This window comes from Pelophylax lessonae, assembly GCF_965119305.1.
Source record: "Pelophylax lessonae genome assembly, chromosome: 13".
Lineage (NCBI taxonomy): Eukaryota > Metazoa > Chordata > Amphibia > Anura > Ranidae > Pelophylax > Pelophylax lessonae.
Window position 1 is genome coordinate 65,734,301 of NC_138780.1, and position 18,105 is coordinate 65,752,405.

The 18,105-nt window shown below is 40.7% G+C and overlaps 1 protein-coding gene across 2 annotated transcripts in view; it reads right to left on the reverse strand.

The window, feature by feature from the left end:
- Window positions 1-18,105, reverse strand: part of INO80 (INO80 complex ATPase subunit) — a 362,932-nt gene that overhangs the window by 225,904 nt on the left and 118,923 nt on the right. For both annotated transcript variants that reach the window (XM_082275733.1, XM_082275734.1), the window contains one exon: window positions 16,732-16,816. In XM_082275733.1, the coding sequence (XP_082131859.1) occupies window positions 16,732-16,816 (85 nt within the window). The remainder of the gene's footprint in view (window positions 1-16,731; window positions 16,817-18,105) is intronic.

Consider the following 18,105-nt stretch of genomic DNA (forward strand, 5'->3'; position numbering starts at 1 on the left):
AATATCATGCAAAGTGCTCGGTGTCTCCACATGCCCCCTCTTGGTGTTACACTCAACAGAAATCTCTCCCCTTAACCACTTGCCAACTGCCTAACGCCGATCTACGTCGGCAGTCAGCCCCTCACAGGCAAAGCGACGTAGGTGTACGTCGCTAGCCTGTGAGGGTCTAGGGAGCGAGCGCGCGCCGCCGGAGGCGCGCTCCCGCTCCCGTGCGGTCACGCACCCCCCCCCCCCCCCCCCGCGCATGTGAACGGCAGACCCGATGTCCGCCGGTCACTCTGCGATCGTCGGGGGAGAGGGAGAAAGTCAGGCGGCTTGTGTAAACAAGCTGCCTGTCATTCTCCCCTGTGTATGAAGGATGATCATACAGTTCTACTATGTAGAAACGTTGATCACTGTTCATACATCTGAAGCCACACCCAATCACAGTAGAAAGCACGCCCCTAGGGACACACATAGCCCCTCCCTTTCAAAAAAAGTTAACCCCTTCACTGCCAGTGTATTTTTACAGTAACAGTGCATATGTATAACACTGATTACTGTAGAAATGTCACTGGTAACCCCAAAAGTGTCAAAAATGTCAGTCAAGGGTCCGATCTGTCCGCCGCAATGTCGCAGTACCGCAAAAAAAACGCTGATCCCCGCCATTACGCGTTAAAAAAAAAACAACAAAAATGACAAAAATCTTTCCCTTTGTTAGTAAACGCGATAACTTTTGCACAAACCAATCAAAATACGCTTTTTGCGATTTTTTTTACCAAACATAGGTAGCATAAAACAAATTGGCCGAAAATGTTAAAAAATTTTGATTTTTAAATTTTTTTGGGGGGGAATTTCAATATAAAATATAATATAAATATATAATATAAAAAAATGTGAACAATATTGCTATTTTTGCAAAATTTACGCTCTTTTTTTGTTTATAGCGCATGATCAAAAAATCGCACAGGTGATCAAATACCACCAAAAGAAAGCTCTGTTTGTGGGAAAAAAAGGACGCCAAATTCGTCTAGATACAGCATCGCACGACCGCGCAATTGTCCGTTAAAGTCACGCAGTACCGAATCGCAAAATACCCCCTGGTCAGGAAGGGGGTAAAATCTTCCGGGGCTTAAGTGGTTAAAAGGGGTAACCAGCATTTGCATCTCCACCTGGGTGTATAAGGATATCCAGGATCAAACCTAGGGTGTTCACTCCTTCCAAACCCCCAGCAATTTCAATCATGCATGTAAAGGTGAAACGGACTACATAGTATAATACCGTAAGTATGTATTTATTGAAATAAGCAGTATTGCACTTACATGGCTTTAAAAATGGAACAGAATCAGGAAGTTCGGGACGCAATGCACTCCATGGACCAGAAAACCGGAAGATAGATCACATTGGGCACTTTCACTTGGCACTAGCACTTTCAACATATTGTTTATTTTGCACATATATTTTATGGCACCAATTCTTCTATTATGTAGATATGGTATAATTCCGACACATTGTGTTTTATCTGTATCATTTAGTTCTGTTCTGATATTTTGAGGCCCTGTGAATGTTTTTCACTGTTCACTGTGTTTTCACAGTTTCACTGTCACAATCTTTTGGGTTTAATATTATTGTATTACGCACAGAGCAGCGCCAAACCCATTTCTTGTAAAAATTTCCACATGCTTCACAATTAGCCCAATTGTTAAGAATCCCCGCTCTCGGTTGGTCTTAAAGCCGCAGACTCCGATCCTCTCTCCATAGATAATATTTAATGGCTTAAACCCTATGAACATAGTGGGCTATCAAACCCTATTTCACTGCAGGACTTATGAATATAGGATCAATTAAAACAAATGTTTAGTCTTCTCCAAACACTGCCCGCTATTATCCTTTATTCGTCATCCATTATTTTATATTATTTTTCTCCCGTCGCGGACATTCATGGACCAACTTTCTTCCTTTAAAAACATGTGTACCAAATATTTTCATTAACTGGCCTCTTATCTAGGTTATACTCCTACATGACCAACAAGCTACAAAACCCCTTTTCCAAAAAAGTTGGGATGTTGTGTAAAATCTATATAAAAACATAATGCAATGATCTGCAAATCTCATACACACATGTTTTGTTCATATCAAATGTTTAAACTGAGATGATATACCGTTTTAAGAAATAAATGCAATAATTTTGAAATTGATGGCAGCAAATTGTTTAAAAAAACAGGGACAGGGCAACAAAAAAGTGGCAAAGTACAGCCTCTATTCCAAAAAAGTTCAAACAAGGTGATGTTTACCACAGTGTAGCATCCCCTCTTCTTTTACCCACACTCTGTAAATGTCTGGGAACTGAGGAGACCAGTTGCTGGAGTTTTGGGAGAAGGTTGTTGTCTCAGTCCTGCATATGCTGCTCCAAAACCTGAATACGCAGTATCTTTAAGCATCAATGATGCCTTTCCATATGTGCAAGCACCCCATACAGTTAGTGACTGACTGACAAACTCTTAAAGATGCCCTTTTTATATTAAATCATGTTACTGCCCTTTTGAAAAATTACCCAATTTGCTGCAATATGTTCTTTCAGCTCTTCCTTGTTAATACCACTTGCTTTGCCAAATTTTTGCTACCCTGTCCCAAAATTTTTGAGATGTGTTGCTGCCATCAATTTCAAAATTTACTTTCTTTTTTCTTATTAAAATGGTACATTTCCTCATTCTAAACATTTTGTATGTTTTTTATTGTCTACTGTAAATAAAATATGGTTTTATGAGACTTGCAAATCATTGCATTCTGTTTTTACGTACAACCCAATTCCAAAAAAGTTGGGACACTGTACAAATTGTGAGTAAAAAAGGAATGGACTAATTTACAAATCTCATAAAAACTTATATTTTACTCACAATATAAAATAGATAACATATCAAATGTTGAAAGTGAGACATTTTGAAATGTCATGCCAAATATTGGCTCATTTTGGATTTCATGAGAGCTACACATTCCAAAAAAGTTGAGACAGGTAGCAATAAGAGGCCGGAAAAGTTAAATGTACATATAAAGAACAGCTGGAGGACCAATTTGCAACTTATTAGGTCAATGGGCAACATGATTGAAACTCTGAGAGGCTCTTTTTATACCCAATCATGTTGCCCATTGACCTAATAAGTTGCAAATTGGTCCTCCAGCTGTTCTTTATATGTACATTTAACTTTTCCGGTTTCAGTGTCTCTGAGAAGTCAAGATGGGCAGAGGATCACCAATTCCCCCAATGCTACGGCAAAAAAAAAGTGGAGCAATATCAGAAAGGAGTTTCTCAGAGACAAATTGCAAAGAATTTGAAGTTATCATCATCTACAGTGCATAATATCATCCAAAGATTCAGAGAATCTGGAACAATCTCTGTGCGTAAGGGTCAAGGCCGGAAAGCCATACTGCCGTATGCTACTGTAATCAAAATCACAACATGGGCTCAGGAATACTTCCAGAAAACATTGTTGGTGAACACAATCCACCGTGCCATTCACCGTTGCCGGCTAAAACTCTATAGGCCAAAAAAGAAGCCAAATCTAAACATGATCCAGAAGTACAGGCGTTTTCTCTGGGCCAAGGCTCATTTAAAATGGACTGTGGCAAAGTGGAAAACTGTTCTGTGGTCAGACGAATCAAAATTTGAAGTTCTTTTTGGAAAACTGGAATGCCATGTCATCCGGACTAAAGAGGACAAGGACAACCCAAGTTGTTATCAGCGCTCAGTTCAGAAGCCTGCATCTCTGATGGTATGGGGTTGCATGAGTGCGTGTGGCATTGGCAGCTTACACATCTGGAAACGCACCATCAATGCTGAAAGGTATATCCAAATTCTAGAACATATGCTCCAAACCAAACGTCGTCTCCTTCGGGGAAGACCTTGCATTTTCCAACATGACAATGCCAGACCACATACTGCATCAATTACAACATCTTGGCTGCGTAGAAGAAGGATCCGGGTACTGAAATGGCCAGTCTGCAGTCCAGATCTTTCACCCATAGAAAACATTTGGCGCATCATAAAGAGGAAGATGCGACGAAGAAGACCTAAGGCAGTTGAGCAACTAGAAGCCTGTATTAGAGACAAGAATGGGACAACATTCCTATTCCTAAACTTGAGCAACTTGTCTCCTCAGTCCCCAGACGTTTGCAGACTGTTAAAAAAAGAAGAGGGGATGTCACACAGTGGTAAACATGGCCTTGTCCCAACTTTTTTGAGATGTGTTGATGCCATGAAATTTAACCACTTGCCGACCGCCGTCAGTATATTTACTGCGGCAGTCAGCCGATCCTGGGCAAACCGACATAGTACTACGTCGCTCACCCAGGAGCCTGTAGGGGGCGAGCGATGTCCGCCGGCCACTTGCGATCTCGCTCAGGAGAGGGAAAAATGATGTAAACACAGCCGTCTGTCATTCTCCCTTAGATCATCACAGAGGCTATGCGATCCTGCTCTGTAGCATCGTATGTCTCTGTTATGATCTAACAAGCCACGCCCCTTGACAGTTAGAATCACGCCCCCAGGGATACATTTAACTTACTGATCACCAATAAAGTTAACCCCTTCCCCGCCAGTGTCATTTTTACAGTAACAGTGCATATGTATAGCACTGATTACTGCAGTAATGTCACTGGTACCCCCAAAAGTGTCAAAAATGTCAGTCAAGGGTTCGATCTGTCCGCTGCAATGTCGCAGTCCCGCAAAAAAAAAAAATCGCAGATCGCCGCCATTACTAGTTAAAAAAAAACAATAAAAATGACAATCTTTCCCGTAGTTAGTAAACGCAATAACTTTTATGCAAACCAATCAAAATACGCTTATTGCAATTTTTTACCAAAAATATGTAGCAGAAAACAAATTGGCCTAAAATGTTAAAAAATTTAGATTTTTACATTTTTTTGGGGGAATTTCATATAAAAAATGTGGAAAATATTGTTTTTTTTTTTTCAAAATTGTCGCTATTTTTTTGTTTATAGCGCAAAAAAAAAATCGCACAGGTGATCAAATCCCACCAAAAGAAAGCTCTGTTTGTGGGGAAAAAACGTCAATTTCACATGGGTACAAGGTCGCATGACCGCGCAATTGTCCGTTAAAGTCACGCAATGCCGAATCGCAAAATAGGGCCTAGTCTTTGAGCAGCCAAATCCTCCGGGGCTTAAGTGGCTAAAATCAACTTATTTTTCCCTTAAAATTATTAATTTTCTCAGTTTAAACATTTGATATGTCATCTATGCCATCTATATCTATCTATCTCTATGTCTATATCTATCTATGTCTATCCATGTCATCTATGTATTCTGTATAAAATATTGAAATCTGAAACATCATATGCATTCTGTATTTATTCACAATTTGTACAGTGTCCCAACTTTTTTGGAAACGGGCTTGTAGATTATACACAGGATCTAACTTTGTTGAAATGGGATTGTATATTCCCCACCCCCCATCATATCATCAAAAATGAGCAGTTGACCTCAACGTGAATCTAGAACAGAAGGAGTGGACAAATATTTGGGAGGCAACTAAATCCTGCTCCCAGAATGTGGCTGTTCTTGAATCTTCGTATAAGGTACTCTCCAGATGGCAGTCCCCGCACGGCTTAATAGGTTTGTCCCTACCTTTTCACCCACCTGTTATAGAGGATGTGGGGAGGATGTGCACCCATCTCCACATTTGGTGGACATGCCCCTTAGTGTGTACATTTTGGACTGAAGTATTTTAAATACTTTCCACACATTTTAACAAACCACTTATCCCTGGGCCCACAGTTACATAGTTACATAGTTAGTGAGGTTGAAAAAAGACATCCGTCCATCCAGTTCAACCTATGATGTGTGTGTGTGTGTGTTTGCTGTTAACCGTACATTGTATACCCCTGTATGTTGTGGTCTTTAAGGTGCCCATCTAATAGTTTTTTGAAACTATCAATGCTCCCTGCTGATACGACTGCTTGTGGAAGAGAATTCCACATCCTTACCGCTCTGACAGTGAAGAACCCCTTACACACTTTAAGGTTAAACCGCTTTTCCTCTAGTTAGTGAGTGGCCACGTGTCTTATTGTATCTCCTTTCTCTGAATAGTTTGTTCCTTATGCTAGGGTCGCCAGTACAGTATTTGTACATTGATATCATATCCCCTCAATCGTCTCTTCTCCATAGAGAATAGGTTCAGTGCTTGTAGTCTTTCCTCATAGCTGAAGTCCTCCATTCCCCTAATTATTTTTGTTGCCCTTCTCTGGACTCTTTCCAGTTCCAGCACATCCTTCCTGAGGACCGGTGCCCAGAACTGGACAGCATACTCCAGATATGGCCGGACCAGAGTCTTGTAGAGAGGGAGAATAATCTCTTTTATTTCTGGAGTGAATCCCCTTTTTTATACATCCCAATATTCTGTTGGCTTTGCTTGCAGCGGCTTGGCATTGCATGCCACTGCCAAGCCTGTTGTCTACCAGTATCCCCAGGTCCTTTTCCATCCTAGACTCACCCAGAGGTTCCCCCCCTAGTGAGTAGCTTGCTTTCTGGTTTCTGGCCCCCAAGTGCATTACTTTACATTTTTCAACATTAAACCTCATCTGCCATGTAGTTGCCCACCCCGTTATTTTGTTCAGGTCCGCTTGTAAGGTTTCCACATCCTGCATAGAAGATATTGGCATGCTTAGTTTAGTATCATCCGCAAATACTGAGATTGTACTAGATATCCCCTCCTCTAGATCATTTATGAATAAATTAAACAGGATTGGTCCCAGGACAGAACCTTGGGGGACCCCACTTTCCACACCCGCCCAATCCGAGTACTCCCCATTTATCACCACCCTCTGGACTCTCCCCTGGAGCCAGTTCTCTATCCAGGTACTCACCTTATGGTCCATACCTACCTTCCTTACTTGCTCTTAACAAAAATATGTTCAAGCTCACAAGGCTGCAACTCAAACCTTTTCTGCAGGTTACAACCGCTGCTAAACATATGTTAACAAAGACCTAGGCTGTGCCTCACTGAAACTAAGGATAGGGTCACGCAGCCCATGATCCATCATAAGATAGAAGCTACCTTTCAAGATACTGTAGAGTTCCTCCATTGACCAAGCTATGGCAACCTGGGGTAGCCAATTTTTGCCCTTCAGATTTTGAGTCTCTGCTTTGATTCCATTTGAGTTCTTCGATTTTACATCCCTAATGATAACCCCCGGAGAATCGGCTTTAAAATGGGCATTTAAGAAAAAATGCAAATCCATGCTTTGTGGGAACCAACAAACTCTATGGTCTCATAACAATACCATTTGTCACTTGTCTACCAAGTCATGTAAGTAACAATGGAACGAGTCCCACTCTTTACATGAGGGCAATAGGTGTTAGGAATCCTGCAATGTAACCTGCACAACAACCAAATAGGGAACGTCCATTTTTCTATGAAATACTTCTTAAATTCTTTATCTATTTGATTCCAAAGTGCCTCTAGTAAGGAGTAGCTACTCATCCCAGTGTTTTAAAACAGTGTCTTGACTCAAGGCTTCTGAAAGACCTGGTGACAAAAAGTGCTGGTGCCCCCAACTCTCAGTAACAGCACTAAGTTTAGGAGCTAAGCATATTCTGGACTTACGAGTTTTCTGTTGCTGCACAGAAATGCATCGCACCAGCGCATTTAGCGTGTATTGAGTATGTTGCAGTAAAGACACAGCTGTGAGCTGAACCCTTAGTATATAAGCCTTAATGCCTTGTGCATGAAATCAGGTCACCAAGATGTCTATTTGTAATATAGCACTGCCACCTAGTGAATATTTACTGAAGCGCTTTTATAAAACATTTTAGCATGCAAAATTATAATTTAATAAAATTCATTGCTTCAGCTACCTTCTTAGAAATGTAATATGGGATGCAATAATTTTGTTAACAAATAAAGTAACCAGTCAAGGAAGACATGTCAGTCAAAAACAGTTGTAATAGTGTATATGTCAATGTGTGTATATATATATATATATATATATACACATACACAGTATCTCACAAAAGTAAGTACTTCCCTCACATTTTTGTAAATATTTTATTATATCTTTTCATGTGACAACACTGAGGCTGCATTCACACTTGAGCGTAGCGTTTTTTTACCGCGATTTTACCGCGATTTTTACCGCGATTTTTTCAGGCGTTTTTCATTGACATCTATCAAAAACGCTGGTAATCAGCCCAAAAAGAAGCTCATGTACTTTTTTCAGCTACAGGTGTTTTGCAAAACGCTCAGATGTGAACAGGGGCCATTTAAATGAATGGGGTTTTACTTGTTGGGCGTTTTGGAAGCGTTTCTTTTGAGCGTTTTTGGAGCTGAAAACGCCCAGGTGTGAATGGAGCCTAAAGAAATTACACTTTACTACAATGTAAAGTAGTGAGTGTACAGCTTGTATAACAGTGTAAATTTGCTGTCCTCTCAAAATAACTCAACACACAGCCATTAATGTCTAAACTGCTGGCAACAAAAGTGAGTACACCCCTAAGTGAAAATGTCCAAATTGGGCCCAAAGTGTCAATATTTTGTGTGGCCACCATTATTTTCTACTACTGCCTTAACCCTCTTGGGCATGGTGCAGAATTATTATGCAACTAAATGAAACATTTTCGCATCTCGCTTGTAAATTTTCATCTGTTAGTGCTGGTTCACACTACCGCGGGTGCGCTGATCGCATGTAATATCGGAGCACACTGCTCCTTCATTACATGCGATCTCCTGTGCGGATGCAAATTCAGCCATACACATTGTATGGCTGAAATTCGCACTGTATCCGCACCAAAGACGCACAGGACCCTTTTTTTCAGCCGCATCAGGATCGGATCGCACAGTGGTTCACACTTTTGCGATCCGATCCTGTGCGAACTGTTAGATCGCACTGCGATATGCGATCAATCTGGGGGTGTCGTTAACATTTAATTGACACCCCCTGCGTATCGTATATGGCAGTGTGAACTGCCTCTTGTGTGGATGCGAAGCGGGAACAGGCTGCGAATTTGCAGCCTTCCCGCATCGCACAAGTGTGAACCGACACTTAAAGTGAGAATAATAAACAAACATCTCAATTTACACATAAACATTTCTGACATTAAAAAAAAAATCAGTGACCAGTAAAGCCACCCTTCTTTTCAATAACAATCTTTTATTCATTTTCATTTATTATTATTATCATAATTCATTTATTGAGAACTTGTGGGCCCTTCTTAAATAGGAGATTTACAGTGTAGGAAAACAGTACACCTTTCTGAGCAGTGCCTGGAAGGCTGTGGTTGCTGCTGCACAAAAAGTTAATCGTCAACAGATCAAGAAACTGACAGACTCCATGCATAGAAGGTTTAGGATTGTTATTGAAAAGAAGGGTGGCTATATTGGTCACTGTTTTTTTTTTTTTTTTAATGTCAGAAATGTTTATGTGTATATTGAGATGTTTATTATTGTCACTTTAACAGATGAAAATTTACAAGTGAGATGGGAAAATGTTTTCATTTAGTTGCATATTAATTCTGCACTTCCATGCCTCTTGAACACTGCATCTTGAAAATGCTCAGTACAGCGTTTTGTTTTTTACGGAGCTAAAACGTAACCCATTATTTACAATGTGCCTGTGCACACAGGTGCATAAACAAGCACAGTATTCCTCAGTAAAAAAAAATAAAAATAGGAAAATCTGCGTTCCATGTCAGTATTTTGCACCGGTGCACGCAAATACGCACATATGTGCACAAATACGTCCATATGAGCATAAATGTAAACAAATTTTCCCTAAGAAGGTATTGTGTGCACAAATGTGCGAATGCGCATATACATGCGCAAATTCGTCCAAAACATAGACCTAAAATGACATTCAAAAAAGCAGAAGCTCAAACAGCAGTACCGTGTGCAAGGGCCCAATCGTTGCCCAATAATTGTGCATACATAGATATTCTCCTAAGAAAGCCAAAACCTCACTTTTACTGTCTTAGGCCCCTTTTACACATGGGGACTGTTCATTTTATCAGTTTATTCACTTTTAAAAACAGATGAAGTTTACATCAGTTTTTCATCCTCCAGCTGGAGTCCTTAACTACTTGAGTCCCGGAGCCATTTTTCATGCAAAAATGGACCGTTTGTAAGTTTACATCCATTTTTCGTCAGATCCTTTTTTTAACGAAAGAAAAATAGGACTTTGATCCATCCATTCGGATGTTGATGGAAGCGGATGTAAACGAATGATCATCCATTTACATCCGTTTTTCCATAGAGATACTTTGTCTGGTTTTCATTTATCTGTTGACGGATGAAAAACGGGCATTAAACGGTCCACGTGTCTGAAAGGGGCATTGAATATTCAGGTTTGAGGTTTATTAACATTTTGGATTGACCAAGAGCCCTGTAGTTGTTCAATAATGAATTTAAACCTCAAAAATACAACTTGCCTAATAGTTGTGCACACAGTGTACATACATATATAAACATTTATTTATATTTGATCCCCTGCCTACTTACAAAGAAATGAAGTGTCTATAATCTTTATTATAGGTGTATTTTAAATCAGAGAGACAGAATATCAGCCAAAAATCCAGAAAAAAACACATAATACAAATGTTATAAATTGAGTTGCAGTTCAGTGAGTAAAATAAGTATTTGATCCCCTACAAACCAACAATAAATCTGGCTCCCACAGGCTGGCTACAGTATGTGCTCAATGTATAAACTATACCTGTCCACAGAATCTCTTTCTCCTATTCAAACCTCCATCCAAAGCATCATGGGCAAGACCAAAGAGCTGTCAAAGTCAGTGAAATTGTAGACCTGCACAAGGCTAGAATGGCTCTATCATTTAAAAATACACCTATGATAAAAAAAAATGATAGACTTTTCATTTCTTTGTAAGTGGGCACAAAATCTGCAGGGGATCAAACAATTATTTCCCCCACTGTATAAATTGGCAAGTGGTCTCAGAAAGGGTAGGTCATAGTTTTAGAAGACTGCATATTTGGCACAGAGTGTGGTACTCTTAATTTGGTAAAGACTCTAGAGGGAGACAGAAAGTTAAACGGGCAAGTGAAGTAAGCGTTATTAAGGTTCTGGAGTCTGGCTAGGAAAAGAGAGTAAGGGTTTCCTGAACACTCCACACCAGGTTATTTCAAAGCTGTTATGGTGAACACGATTAGAAACAATGCTGATTTGTTCCTGATCATTAGCTCAATCCAGGATTTATGAGTAGTATTAAACTTTCAAAGTAGGAGTGCGCTCCTAGTTCTACAACTGAAGGTTGTTTAACCACTTGCCGACCGCTCACGTTGAGGGTACTGCGGCAAAGTGGCTCGTTATCGTCCAGCGACGTAGACCTACCTCGCTGGACTCCTCCCCTTGTGGGCGGCGCGCGCGCGCCGCCGGAGCATCGCTCCCGCTGTATTCAGACACAGCGGGAGTCGGGCTAGGGGAGGAGAGGCGGTGATCACCGCCGCTCTTCCCCGATCGTCGGGGATCGAGTGTGGAGATCCACCCGCTTGTGTAAACAAAGCGGGCGGATCTCCTAAGTGACAGGCAGTCACAGATTACAGGATTCAGCATAGCTGAACCTGTGATCTGTGCCTGTGTCACACAGTCCCCTCCCCCCACACACGTCAGTAAGCACCAGGCATACATTAACCCCTTGATCACCAATAAAAGTTAACCCCTTCCCTGCCAGTGTCATTTTTACAGTAACAGTGCATATTTATAGCACTGATTACTGCAGTAATGTCACTGGTACCCCCAAAAGTGTCAAAAATGTCAGTTAGGGGTCCGATCTGTCCGCCGCAATATCGCAGTCCTGCAAAAAAAATCGTAGATCGCCGCCATTACTCGAAAAAAAAAAAAAAACAATAAAAATTACATACGGCTACCGGCTCTTTAGTAAGGATGGGCTGCACCTTAATGGGGACGGTACAGCTCTTTTGGGGAGAAAGATGGCCACCGAGTTGGAGGGGCTTTTAAACTAGGAGACGGGGGGGAGGGCTCAGAAGTAGAATCAGTCAGGAGGGAGCAGAGGACTGAAGGCAGTTGTAGGGTCAACAGCGACAGTAGGTCAACAACATCAATTGGCGGGTCTGTGCGGGAGAACAGCAGACCAAACAGAAATAAACAAAACCGCCAATCACGTTTAACTTCCGTAAAACTAAGAGGGGTATATGCTAATGCCAGGAGCCTAGCTAATAAGATGGATGAGTTGGAAATGTTAGTACATGAGGAAGACATAGACCTTGTGGGAATAGCGGAGACTTGGTTCGACCCCTCACATGACTGGCTGGCCAATATCCAAGGGTATTCGGTGTACCGGAAGGACAGGGTTGGTAAAAGAGGGGGAGGGGTATGTCTCTATGTCAAGAACAATATAAAGGTGCTAGAAAGGAGTGACATTACGGATGGGATGAGCATGGATTTAGAATCTGTGTGGGTTGAACTCGATAGGGAAGAAGATAAGGGAAAAGTAGTTGTGGGGGTTTGCTATAGGCCACCTAACCAAGGGGAGGAGGTAGAGCTGGAATTTTTAGCACTAATAGGTAAAGCGGCAAAACTAGGATCAGTCATCGTATTGGGGGACTTCAATTATCCCGACATTGACTGGGAAGAGGGGACTGCACACTCACATAAGGCCCGGCTATTCACGGAAACCTTACAGGATAACTACATGTCGCAGTTTGTGGATTCCCCTACTAGAGAGAATGCTATCCTGGATCTATTGATCACTAATGACCCAGACATAATCTCGGAGGTAGGAGTCCAGGACAACCTGGGCTCTAGCGATCACAGGATGATCACATTTAGTATAAATAACAATATAAAAAGGCAAGTGGGGAACATAAGAACCCTAAACTTCAGAAGGGCAGACTTTCCAAAATTGTACTCATTGATGGAAAGGGTAAACTGGGACCAAACCCTGGGATCACTGACCACAGAGGAAAAATGGGAATGCTTTAGAACAATATTAAGCAAAGGCATCTTGCAGTGCATTCCTATGGGGAATAAATTTAGAAGAGACAAAGCCAAACCTGGCTGGCTAAACCGTAGCGTTAAAAAACTTATTAGGGGAAAAAAATTGGCCTTCAAGAAATATAAATCAGAGAGCACAGTATCGGCCTTCCAGCAATACAAGGAGGAAAATAAGAAGTGTAAACACGAAATCAAGATGGCTAAAATCAACTTTGAGAGACAAATAGCGGAGGATAGTAAAAAAAACCCAAAGAAATTCTTTAAATATATCAACAGCAAAAAAACTAGAGCAGAGCATATTGCACACATAATTAACGATGATGGGAGGATGGTTACAGAGGACACTGAAAAAGCAACCGTGCTGAATTCTTTTTTCTCGTCAGTCTTTACGCAGGAAAAGGAAGGGTACACTGACCATGACTGTATGGTTAGTAGTAATACACAGGACTTGCCACCATGGCTAACAGAGGGGGAAATCAGGGAAAGGCTGGATAAACTTAACACAAACAAATCACCAGGACCGGATGGCATACATCCGAGAGTACTCAAGGAACTCAGTAAAGTTATATCGAGACCACTGTTCCTGATCTTTGCTGACAGTATTAGGACAGGAGATGTACCAGGGGATTGGAGGAAGGCTAACGTGATTCCGATATTCAAAAAGGGCCAGAGACATATCCCGGGAAATTATAGGCCTGTCAGTCTGACATCAATAATATGTAAACTTTTGGAGGGGATGATAAGGGACTATATCGTAGAGTATGCTAAAGACAACAACATCATCAGTAGTAACCAGCACGGGTTTACAAATGGGCGTTCTTGTCAAACCAATCTCTTAGCATTCTACGAGGAAGTGAGCTGTGAGCTAGATAGGGGGAGACCAGTGGATGTGGTGTACTTGGATTTCGCTAAGGCGTTTGATACAGTTCCCCACAAGCGCTTAATTTATAAAATAAGGTCTGCAGGTATCGACAGCAGGGTTTGCTCTTGGATACGGAATTGGCTAAAAGGCCGTGTCCAAAGGGTAGTAATAAACAGCGCATACTCAGACTGGTCTGAGGTAGTAAGCGGGGTGCCCCAGGGCTCAGTCCTGGGACCAACCTTGTTCAATTTATTCATAAACAGCATTGAGGAAGGGATCAGTAGTTCGTTATCAGTTTTTGCAGATGACACAAAATTGGCCAGGGCAATAACTGCACAGCATGAAGCAGATATCCTACAGAATGACCTGGACAAAATTACGGAGTGGGCAACGACATGGCAAATGAGGTTTAATGTGGAGAAGTGTAAGGTTTTGCACTTGGGGACCAAAAACATAAAAACACAATACACGTTAGGAGGGGAACCCTTGGGGGAATCAAAAATGGAGAAAGATTTGGGAGTCTTAGTTGATGATAGATTAGGCAACAGCATGCAATGCCAAGCGGCAGCTTCCAAAGCCAACAGAATATTAGCATGCATAAAGAAAGGGATGTATTCCAGAGATAAGACTATAATCCTTCCACTTTATAAAACTCTGGTCCGACCGCATCTGGAGTATTCTGTCCAGTTCTGGTCGCCAGTCCTCAGGAGGGATGTGTTGGAGCTGGAGAAAGTCCAGAGAAGGGCAACTAAACTGATTAGGGGGTTGGAGGACCTTACCTATGAAGAGCGGCTGCAATCGCTCGATTTATTTTCCCTGGAGAAAAGACGTCTGAGAGGGGACATGATAGCAATTTATAAATATCTTAATGGGGATCTCAGCTTAGAAGAAAAGCTGTTCATTCGAAGGAATTGCATGAGGACTCGAGGACATACAATGCGATTAGAGGAGAAGCGTTTTAACCTCAGGCAACGTGGGGGGTTCTTTACTGTTAGGGCTACAAGATTGTGGAATTCTCTACCACAAGAGGTGGTTTCTGCGGGTAGTATGGTGACTTTCAAAAGACTCTTAGACTTACATCTCAAGGATCAGGAGATTGAGGGCTATGTTAGATGATTACAGTCACACACACCTACACAGGTTGAACTGGATGGACTATTGTCTTTATTCAACCTCGCCTACTATGTAACTATGTAACTATAAATTTCCCGTAGTTAGTAGCTGCGATAACTTTTGCGCAAACCAATCAAAATACGCTTATTGCGATTTTTTTTTACCAAACATGTAGCAGAAAACAAATTGGCCTAAAATGTTAAAAAATTTTGATTTTTACATTTTTTGGGGAGGGGGAATTTTATATAAAAAAATGTGAAAAATATTGTTATTCTTTCAAAATTTACGCTCTTTTTTTGTTTATAGCGCAAAAAGTAAAAATCACACAGGTGATCAAATACCACCAAAAGAAAGCTCTATTTGTGGGGAAAACCAGGACATAAATTTAATTTGGGTACAGCCTCGCACGACCGCGCAATTGTCCATTAAAATAACGCAGTGCCGAATAGCAAAATATGGCCTGGTCAGGAATGGGGTAAAATCTTTCGGTCTTAAAGCGGTTAAAAATACGCTCATTGAGAATTTTTTTGTCAAAGACATGTAGCTAAATACATTTTGGCCTAAATATATGACAAAAATTGAATATATTGGATATTTTTTAACTGTCAAATTAGAAAAATATTGTTATTTTTTCAAAGTTGTCGCATTTTTTTATTAATATCGCAAAAAATGAAAAGCGCAGAGATGATCAAATACCACCAAAAGAAAGTTCTGTTTGTGGGAAAAAAAGGACGTAAATTTCGTTTGGGTACGGCGTTGCAGGACCGCGCAATTGTCAGTTAAAGTCGCACAGTGCCGAATCGCAAAAAGTGGCCAAGACATAAAGCAGGAAAATCCTCCGGTCCTAAAGTGGTTAAAGTACCCGTTTGGTATGGAGGTGATGTGGTGGCCTTCAGGAAACCAGGGCAATGAAAATTCCCATGAAACTGTTGGACAAGAAGCCTAACACTTTCTACTTTTGTTTAATGTACCTTAAGATGGAAGAGCTTATTTTTAATGTGAGGAGAATACCCATCAGTAAGAAACCAATTGACAGTGTTGTGAGTGGTGTGTGTGTTGTTACCTCTGTGTTCCTACTTCTACTTGTGTTATAAAGGTGTGCTTATATTCACTCCAACACTTTTACCACCCATTTGATGCTAATGTGAAGGTGTATACAGTATATAGTGTGCGTGTGTGTGTGAGGAGTTATAAGCACACATCTATTTATACATACACACATCACTTTTCATGTTGTTCTCCATTCATTTGATATGTCTTCAGGTCCACTGTAAATATGTCATATGGAAACAATTCTATACAATGCTCAAAAAGAAAACTTTTGGTAACAACAGATTAGTTGCCTTATGCCTCGTACACACACAACGATTGTTGGCCGACCGATCGGCCGTCTTTTGTCCAGTGTTGTTGTGTTGGATGAAATGTGCTCTAGACTGCACACTAATTTTTTCGGCCAACAACAACCAACTTCAGAAGTGATGTCATGTGATGGTTTACTTTCCGTGTGTTTTTTCTTCTCTGAGCATGCCCAGTCTTGCTCATCTGATTTTTGTCTGCCGAAATCTGTACTGACTGACGAACAATCGGCCGTTCTGTTGACGGCCAACAAAAATTTTATAGCATGCACACCAGATTTTGTTCGGCTGAAAAGTCGCAGTCGGTTGTCAGAATCATCATACTAAACAGGCCGACAATCGGCCGATCGGACGTTGGCCGAAAATTCACGGCCAACAATCGTTGCGTGTGTACGAGGCATGATTCATCACACCTTCCAGTCTCCAGTGTCATTCACTAAACATACCTCAGCCATTGTGTTTTGAATGGGAGTGCCAGTTAGAAGAAGCCTATTGCGGCACTGAAACTGTAGCAGAATCTTCCATCGAACACTAAATGAAAAGAAAACAAAATAAAATATTAGAGAAATCATTTAGATTTCAGCTCAACAATTAAGTTGGAAAGAGAAAACTTCATGTTGAATGGAGGATGTGAAAGTTAGTAAAGTATAATTTAGGTACTGAGAAATTACCTGGGTGAAGTATTCAATAATGCTAATATTTGAATTTCTATTCTTAAAGTAAATGCAACATAGAAATGGTAACATGTAATAAATAGTGGCATTTTATCCCTCAAAAATAATACTGTAGACGTCACCATGAAAGGACTTCCATATTTTATCCTCCAGTTGTTTTCTCTACTATAGGCAGTGTTTTTCCTTGAATATATGTTTTTCTAATCAGGTGGGATAAAAAGAAATGAAGGTAGAGCAACATCACTGAGAAACTGAGATTTTGGCAAATGTTTAGGGAATCTACATATTCAGAGCAAAAATACACTTTGCTGCATACAAGCAGAATACAATCCCTACATTTCCATCAAATAAAAAAGATGTAAATGTTTTGTTTCTTACACACGATACTCCTGTTTGAGCTTCTCCTTTTTCAGCCGTAAATTTCAGCCATATTTGTCTTATTGAAATGCACGCATTTTCGCACATTTGCGTGCATTTTTGCGCATATGCGTTTGCGCAAATTCATGTATTTTCGCACACATTCACGTCTTTTTCCGCAAATGTATTCTTGCATTCTTGTAAAATATGCAAATTTGCATTTTTCAGATCACTTTATGCGTTCATATGTTCGCAATCGTGCGTATTTGCATGCATTAAGCGTAAATTACTGTCCAAAAATGCAGATTTTTTTATTTTGTTCTTACTGAAGAATGCACGGCACTCATTTACGCGCCGAATGCACAGGCACATTACAATGAATGGGCTGTATTATAGCTCAGAAAAAAAAATAGAAAGCTGTACTGAGCTTTTTTAAGCTGCAGTGTGCAAGAGGCCTACGTATTAAATGTTTGTCATCTAAAAATCCCGTTTCAAAACTATGAAATCCAATATTGTAAATAAGTATAATAATATAACTTTCTATAGCTCGTATCTCTAGAGTTAAACCTAAATGATGGCCTTGAGATTATACTTCTACCTCTGGTGTGTGGGGATACCTAATGGGGTGGATTTACCGGATCATCAGGTGGCCAGCATCCACAGCTATTCACGGCTCTCTGCACAGCCAACGATTATCTGCGATGATCACTGTCGGACACACGTTTTGTGCATCCAGCAGTAATCACCGCAGGTAGATTTACCACATAGACTACGCTCTGGAGAAAATTA